This window comes from Nannospalax galili, unplaced genomic scaffold (genome assembly GCF_000622305.1).
Source record: "Nannospalax galili isolate Female #2095 unplaced genomic scaffold, S.galili_v1.0 scaffold521, whole genome shotgun sequence".
Lineage (NCBI taxonomy): Eukaryota > Metazoa > Chordata > Mammalia > Rodentia > Spalacidae > Nannospalax > Nannospalax galili.
In genome coordinates this window covers 1,510,163-1,519,186 of record NW_008344634.1, presented here as the reverse complement: position 1 = coordinate 1,519,186, position 9,024 = coordinate 1,510,163, and the positions used below count along the sequence as shown (strand labels likewise).

Sequence of the window (9,024 nt, the reverse complement as noted above, 5' to 3'; positions counted from 1 at the left end):
ATGCAATTTCAGTAGTAAATCACCTACCTAGCTATCTGTATAAAATGCCATGTATAATTAAGAATGGCATCTCTCATACTGATCTCATGAACTATGTGATTTAATAAATATCTTAATGGCTACCCATTCTGCCAGAGAATGTTCTCATCTGGAAATCCATTCTAACTTAGAGACATATGGTAAGATGAGGATATGTTAGGGAATGTGAGTCTTTCCCACAATTCAAAAGGATAACCCTATTGATTGAAATTAGCTCGCTATTCTTTATGTAGAAGTTATCTCTATCAATTACTGATTTGATAAATGATTTCCTGACCTCTCAAATTTCCCTCAAGCAGTCAGTGTGTGTCAATTGTAAGCTATGTGTTTTTTTATAAACTCTACTTAATCTTTTCAAGTGGAAGAAACAATACCCATTGTTCGAGGAAGACTATCTTTATATATAAAGAGTTCACTTAGTATTGATGAAAGTTATTTATATATTAGACATAGTGTGGGTCTTTCCCCTCAAGAACTTGTCTCTGAGCCTTTTAATATTTATTTTTCACTAATAATATTTGTACATGTATATGTGTGTATTATATACATACATATATATGATAAAAATACCATCAAGAAAGGACATTTACTTCAATAGAATCAAAACATAGTTATTAAAAATACTTGTGAGGATATAGTATTCTTCCAGTGACTTGAAACATAAAATCAATCACACATTATGAGAAATAATTCTGTTCACTTTTTTAGTAAATATGGAAAGTACATCTTTGACATTGAATTGTGTAGGTTAGGAGAAATTGATGATCTTATATGAGCTTCAGGTTACTCATTGGGAAAATGTGGGCATCAAATATTATTCTCCCTTATAGTATGATTATTTTGGAAACTTTGAAATATTATTTACTTATTAGATATTTTTAAGACTTATTTATTGGTAGAGGATGTTAATCTGAAATGTTTCTTTTATATACACATTAAAATGTTTTTAGACCTAGCATGATATTATTGAATCATATTTGTTTATCCTTGTAACACCATACAGTGGGTTCAAACCTTCTCATTTTTCTACACAACGAGAGTGGCACATGTTTCAACCAGTTGTAATTAACCACGGACTGTGGAATGATTTGATTCTGATTTTGTTCCAAAATTCCGATTTGTCCCTTAATTGGCATATAGAATAATGTAAAAGAGAGCTAGCTGTTGCTTCCAGTATACTAGTATGGTGGCTAGCACATCAGTATAAGAGATAAAGATTTTTCAACTGATATCATAGAAGTTGAAATGGAGACGAATGGATAGTCTTGAGAAATATTTGAAAGACAAAGCAAGTAGAGCTTGGTGAAAACTGTATAGACCGACAAAAAGATTATCTCAGAGACTGTGCCTTGTCTATTAGCTGTCTTTGTCTATTAGTCAAATAGAAGTAGTAGAATAGGATCATGGGGAATTATCAAATATTTGGTTTTAATATGAAGAGTTTCAGGACATTTAAAGACATACAATCGGAACTGTCCAGGTAGCAGTTGGATGAATAGGTCGGCATAGAAATATACATTTGTATACAACTTGCATAAAAAGACAGTGGAGCTTTATTATCATAGTATTTCCTAATAGATGATAATGTGAGAAAAAGATGGGTTCTAAAATACAGTGTTTAGGAAATAAAACTTCTATAGGTGAAGCACAAGAGAATATATGTGATGAAGATGGAATAGGAAGCAAAGGAGAGCTCACTGTGTCACAAAAGGAAAAACTTCAAGAAAGAAGAAAAGACAAATGACATTAGGTACCATGGAAATGTCAAGTAAGTTAAAAATAGATAAATATCTTCTGGGCTTAGTTACAAGGAATTCATTGACAGACTTCATGGGAGCTGTTTCTGTGGTTTGACAGGGCTAGAATCCAAACTGAGAAACTGAGAAGTAAAATGAAGAAGCTACATGAGGTCATCTCTAAGGCATCTTCCAAATGTAAAATAATGTAAAGCTGTGATTCCGTGCTAGTGGTAAGAGTGTCTGTGTGTTACAACTTACCTTCTACCCAGCTAATAACATGATTTTGTTTCATAAACGAAAGGATATGAAAATATTACTTGAAGCATTATTACAAGTTAAATTTAATTTGGGGGCAATTCATTTTATTTTACTTTTATATCTTGATCATATTTTAGAAATATTCATAAACACAAAATATCTCGTTTGATTTTTCCATATAGAACCCATTGAAGAGATACATTTCCAGGAATTGATTTTCTTTTGGAGGGGGTGGGATCAAGAGTGAAGGAATATAATCAGGTCTAGTGTTTCCATGAGGATGAACTTGGAAGTGAGCAGACTTGAAGCTGGTGTACAGGAATGTCTCACACTACACCAGACTTCTTTTTTGTTGTTGTTTGTTTAAAATGAATCACTTTTTCTTGGCTTTAAGAGTTGAGACAACAAACGTGTGGAATTGATTTTGTATGTAAGTAGAATGTGTGGGCATTGTTGCATTTCATTGCAGAAGAGGTTGGGAAAGTCTCACTGTCTGAGTGGCATAAAAGTCTGGCCAAATGATATCTAAGGCTTTCCTGCTCAATGTGTGATCTTTGAAGCAGAAGATTTAACGTTAGCTAAGAATTCTCATAAATGCCGAATCTCAGGCTCTATGGTAGACCTGTTTCAGAATTTGCATGTCTGTAGGAGGTTCCCATGTTTTATATTAACACTAAAGATGAAAATACCTCACTTTTTTCTCAGAATATGCCTTTGGAAAATATATAGAATTATTTGTTACCTTGCTATGATGTTTAAACCCATCCAAGGAGAAGGTAGTCGTTTGTGAAATAAAAATGAATGATAACAGTGTACTTTCAAAGTCCTGTGATGGTCAAAAAAAAATTGCTTAAAAGGCATCTTTCACATGCAGAAAAAAAGTTGCTCACCCAGCTCATGGTAAGACACACATTTTTATTCTTCCTTTTCAAAAGCTGATAATTACTGTTGTTGAATTATTTTCCCTTTCTCTCTTCATTAACAGTATTTGTAAGTTTAATTTGAGATAGCAGGGTTACCTGTTATGCTTTCGTACTGGACTTACAAACTTTTAGTATTTTCAATCTCTTTAATCAATATGGAAGATCAACAATTTTTTATTCGACCCTTTCTGGTGATTGACCCCTGGAATGGGGCAGATGAACCTAAACCCCCTAGTCTCATGTTTCCTTATTCCATTTCTAACATGGAACCCTGTTCAAACCTTTAACCAGGGCAAGAAAAGATTGTTACTGCCCCCTGCTGGCTCACTGTCTTTTATTTTCTTTCACATATCTGTGACTTGATGCCTGAAGATTCTCAGGCACCGAACAGAAGGGAGTTTCCTAGAATAGGGGAGGGAGAGAGATCCTGCGGGAACAGGAGACTAAAATCAAAAGAAAACACTCAAGAGGAGAGCAAGGCATAGAGGGATTCTAAATTAATTTATAGATCTCTGAGTTCCAAGGAACTGTCCCCTCCACTTCACAGGACTTCTTTTTTGCCTTCGGTTTCTACTAACAAGGAGCGCACTACGCACACTCCTATTATAATTTCAGTACTCTGAATCCTGTTCTCTGTTTTCCTAGTTTACTTTTCCAATGCCTAAGCCTCATTCCGTTCTCTTTTCTGCTTCAAACTCCCGTCCTGCCTACCCACGGGCAGATTAGCATTTCCATTTCAGACTCCAGGCTCTCTCAGCCTCTTCTCCCCTGACCTCTGCTCTCCTTTCAGCACCCCCTCACCAACCTACTCTTTGCCGTTCTGCGGCAGGCGCATCTCCTCCTGAATGCCTCTCCCCGACCCCCGCCCCAAGCCACTGAAAAAGGAAACATGCGCACTTCAGAGCTAGGAGCTGTCCGAGTACTGAAATTTATAGGCTGGGTAAGATCACGTCTCCGTCTCTTTCTGTAGCTTTCATTCCAGCACAGGATCTCAGCAATTTTCCCCTCTTTCCCCAAAACCTCCAGCACACAAAGTCCTTTATTTTCTCTCATTTACAACTTCTTCTAAAAAGAGAACATTTTCTACAGAAAGGGGCTTTGCTAAATAGAAAAGATATAAAACAAAAGCCACAGCAACCCGACTTCCAGCATGGCATTGTCACCAGCCCCCTTTGCATGCTGATGTGATTAAGGTAGCAGCATTTTTATTATTCAGGAAAAGCAGCTGGGGGATTCATCAGTTCTGAGGCTTTGTCTTTCCTGGGCTAACTGATGGTCCTAAGTCTCGGTTTGACCTGACCATGATGCCCAGGACTGGCACTTCTTGTTTTTTCTTAGCAAACTGTACAACCCCAAATCTCTTTTTGATTTTCAAGGAAACTAGATTCCTGCCAGATTTTGAATCTGGACAATAAATAGACACTTTGTCCTAGTCTTCTTTCTGGAATCATTTCGGGATATTTTCCACAAGCATCACAGAAACAGGAATGAACCGGCACCTAGTGAACATTTTGACAGCCTTGTTTGCATTTTCCTTAGAGACAAACCACTTCAGGTAGGTGAAATGATTTTGCATGCTATTTTCCATATGAAAACTGTTTGAAAGAGAAAGTCATGAAATGATCTGTTTTTCTGTTCCATTCAGCATACTCTTTAAATTTTGTAGAGGAGAGTTTGATTTCTTTTGTTCATTTAAAAAGCTTAATTATGGTGGGAGGGTGGCGAATTTTCACAAAAGCAAGTTTTCTATTGCATAGCTGTACTCTGTGCATTTAAACAAACGTTTTCACAGTCAATGTGTCATTAAGATAATCTATTGAGTTGTATGCTCTTCACATTTCTATATAAGGTTGATATTTCTCCTTTCTAATTATTTGGAAAGTCACTTAAAGAGGTTGCTGGGTGCAATGTTTTTTTTTTTTTTTCCATATGGTGGAAGTGATTGGATTGGATTAATTTCCCAGAAACATGCTCATTTTTTTAAATAAAATATAAAAAGAACCTGATTCTCAGCCAACGTGAGACTTCCATTATATTTCACCGACTAGAAGCATACTATGAAAACTATGATTTAGGAATTCTTTTTAAAACATCAAAATATCATTTTACCACTTTGTCCTACTGCTTACTCTATTTGAGAATTGATTTTCTACCAACATTTACAGAAAATGACATCTTTATGAGGCACGACTGTATGAGAAATGGAGTGTGCACAGTTAAAACAAGTGAGAAGTTGGTATTTGTATGGTTGCGTTTTCTATGTAATTTACTAATTGTGAAATCAATTGATACCTCCAAATATAAATTTTATTGCCAGTGAGTGAAATAGTCACCTAATGGCAGAGAGTCAAAAACAAGACAGACACAGAAGATGATCTTTTAACAAAGTATGACTCTTCTTTTAATTCTTACAAGATTTTATGGTATTGTTTTCACAGAACCAAGAGAAATGGAACACGTAGAAATAATACTATGAATACTGGGAAACCCCCAGTATGTTCCGTTCAGGTTCACATTCCTTACTATGATTATGAAAGAGTGTAAACTGGGTTTTATTAGAATCACCACTATAATCATCCTCATCATCATCCTCCTCATCATCATCCTCATTACTGCAACACTATCATAATCAAATAATACTTGATTAATCAGATGAATCTTCATATGAGAATGTGAGTATTTCTGGATGAGAGTATTTCTGGATGATTGGATCAATTTTTAACTTCTACCAAATGTTCATATCAACTTTCCACTTATAATTAATGCTTCTGGTTTTAAAAAAACTGGCATGAATATTGTCTTATCTTGGTGGTGGAATTAACATGAATATTTGTTAAACTGTTGAAAACAAATCTTGAAGTGTGTGTGTGTGTATGTGTGTGTGTGTGTGTGTTAGTGGCATTCAGTCAATTACCAATGTATTATGAAAGAATTCATTTTGCAACAAACTAAACATGCCATTTTTATATGCTTTTTATTACTTTTAATGTGGATATCAAAATCTGAGAAGCTTTCCAATTCACCTTTACTGGTTTTGATAATGTGTAATGCAAAGTGATTTATAAATGTTATCTTATTAATACTTTATTGGAAACTCAACAATTAGTATGTTCCATATGTAGACAACAACTGATAAAATAATGGGACAAACTTATTCAATATTGAACTATTTTTAAATGATGGTGAAATCTAAAATGAAGGTTCCTTTTTAGACAACACATTGGAGAACACTAATAGTTAAAAACTACTGTAGACTGTAGCATATGAGAAAAATGCATGTAGTAACTAATTATACTATCCAGTGCATCTTATTATTATATATTTATTAAGGCTAGAAGATATATTTAAAGCTGAAATACTGTAATTATTTTTTACAATCATGAGGAAATGATTTTACAGTATCACATGGATTTCTAAAACTCTCTTCAGTTCTCTGATAATTCTAGAAATAAAAATCTTTAAATAGCCATAAAATCTGTAATCTGAAGCTTTGTACATTATCTCACCTTAAACATTAGATGATTACTGTGCATCTATTCTTCTCATCATTTAAAGTTAACTTTAGACTATGTACAAGTTCAAAAGTTGATTGAAGAGTTCACAGATTTTTTAATTTCTTCTTGCTAACATATTAAACATCTTTTCCAAAATGTGATTAAAACATTCTGTAATTAGTTCTCAGAGAATGAGAATGTAATTTTTTGCTAAGAGCTAATGATATGTTTAGGGCAGCTTTCTGCAAAGACCATGACTCCAGGTCTGGGAAACATCCCTCGCAGACCTTATCTCCTTCAGATTTCTTGGATAAATTAATGGGAAGGACATCAGGATATGATGCAAGAATCAGGCCAAATTTCAAAGGTAAGTTCCATTTAAAACTCATGTTACACTTTTGTGAAATGACCTAGGTGTCTGGATAGTTTATATTGAAAGGCATTTTCAGGCTGTTTTAAAACAGAAGCATCAAGTATAGTATATATTTTATTCTGGCATTCTTTTGAATTATTTCCTGATTTAGACATCTTAAATTGGGTTAATCACTTGCCATGTTGAAAAACTTTGCTTATTTGTGTTATTTTCTACAAATAACCCTAGTGGAAGAAATTATTGTCACAATCTCTAGTTTGTCTTAAGTAGGAGCATGGCTGGAAATGAATACAAGAGTAAATGATAGAGTTGGCTTGCGTGAGTATCTATGAAGACACATGTCGTATTCAATGGTCAAACTAAAATAGTTGTTTTAAATATCTTCATCAAAGTTAAATTTACATCTTAATATAAAACATAGTATTTTTCATAGTTTCAAGTCTCTTTAACTTTTAGATTCTGGGAGAAAAGGCCTTGATTTCCTATGTCAGAATTTTGTTAATTCCCAATTACTTATAAAAATCCAATTTCTGATTTGTAATTATTTCTCTGAAATTAACAAAGAAGATTATAGAGTTGTAAAGTACACCTGTCAAAGATGGTGGATATTGGATATGTTCTTTGTTCAATTAGAAGGAAACATAAGATTGATTTTTTTAACATTACAAAAATGTAGTTAATAGTCTATAGAAGTGGTTGTTTTATCCATTTGTTTATTCTTGTATGAAGGAAAAACAATGATTACTACAATTGAATTATTTTGATGCTTTTGTTTTTAAAACATATTGTAAATAGCAATCTTAAATAATAGAATGTAGCACAATTCATTGAGAAAAGTTTGTGATATTTTATAAAATTTTGTAATCTAGATATTATTCAGTAAGTCATGCATCGCTTTGGTTTGTTCATCAATAATTTAATTATTCTTACTTTCCTTGAGTTTTGTGTTCTACTATTGGTCAATAGAAGCATGAAAGCTAAATTCTAAATTCACTTCTTCTTTAAGTATAACACCTCTGAATATACCCAACTATGGGCACATTTCATAAGTATGTATGTCAGAATTTTGGCAAAGCAAGTATCTTTAATTTTAAAATGTTTCTAAAAGAGACAGCTAAGTTCAGAACTCAGTATTCCTGAAACATCTTTAAGCTCATTCCGTTTTGTATAATTTTGTGGTCACTGCTCAGGAAATCAATATTTGAAATAGTCTATGAGTAACAAGGCAAGAGTCAGCTTTCAATAAGATTGTTCATTTGCATATTTAGAGTCTAAACTATATGAACAGTACTAAGTGCTGAGTGCGTTGGAAAACTGAGAGGTAAACAGGTGTGCATGCACAAATTTTCAATCAGGAAAGAAAACATTAGGTGAGAAATAAGTACCATCAGGTAGTATGGATAAAATACTAGAGGATCCTTCAGAATGGAGACAATTTCTTACTGTGCCATTCACGGAAAGCCTCATCTAATCAAGATAAGGAAAAATGTTGAAGTCTATGAGCAACTTTGTCTGATAACAGTTATTGTTCATTGATATCAAGAAATAACTTTTCAAAGGTACAAATAAGTGCAGAGTAGTAAAACAAATATTCATGTGACCAGTTGCTATTTTAGGTGTCAACATAGAATGAGCTACCATTTACATAAGAAGGGATTCTTTTCTGATTCTTCTACAGATGACACCCTTTACAATTGACACATTTCTAAAGGATAAATGAATTTAGAGGGTAAGGTTTGCCATGCAAAGTCATATTTTTGTGATCTAGTCAATATGTAATGCGGTAGGTACAGGATATCGTAAATGACTTACAAACGAGAAATGAGAAGGACATTGCTTTAGGTTCTAAAATTAGTGCACTTCACTGAGTTTTGTCCCCTACTTTTAACCCTGCATTTCAATAACCACTACTATTCTTCTCCAACTTTATTAATGTAGACCATTTATATCAGACCAGATCCATTACTTGACATCTCCCAAAGTGCTCTTTATTCTGGGCAGCTCATTATTTCCAATGCAAAATATTTTTTACTATTTAATAATAAAATAATTTCCTCTCTTTGGCACGCCTATTGACCTTCATTATATATATATACTATGAATAGTTTTCATAGTCGTGTCTTATTAAACTACCATACACTGTACTTAAGAGAGCAGGAAGGTGTCTTATTTTATGTATACACACATGAATTATTGGC

The 9,024-nt window shown here is 33.6% G+C and overlaps 1 protein-coding gene across 1 annotated transcript in view; it reads left to right on the top strand.

The window, feature by feature from the left end:
- The first annotated feature begins 3,836 nt into the window (after positions 1–3,836).
- Positions 3,837–9,024, top strand: part of Glra2 (glycine receptor alpha 2) — a 231,617-nt gene continuing 226,429 nt past the window's right edge. The window contains exons 1-3 of the mRNA XM_008840892.1: positions 3,837–3,899; positions 4,336–4,514; positions 6,687–6,820. Coding sequence (XP_008839114.1) covers positions 4,447–4,514; positions 6,687–6,820 — 202 coding nt within the window. The 5' untranslated portion in view covers positions 3,837–3,899; positions 4,336–4,446. The remainder of the gene's footprint in view (positions 3,900–4,335; positions 4,515–6,686; positions 6,821–9,024) is intronic.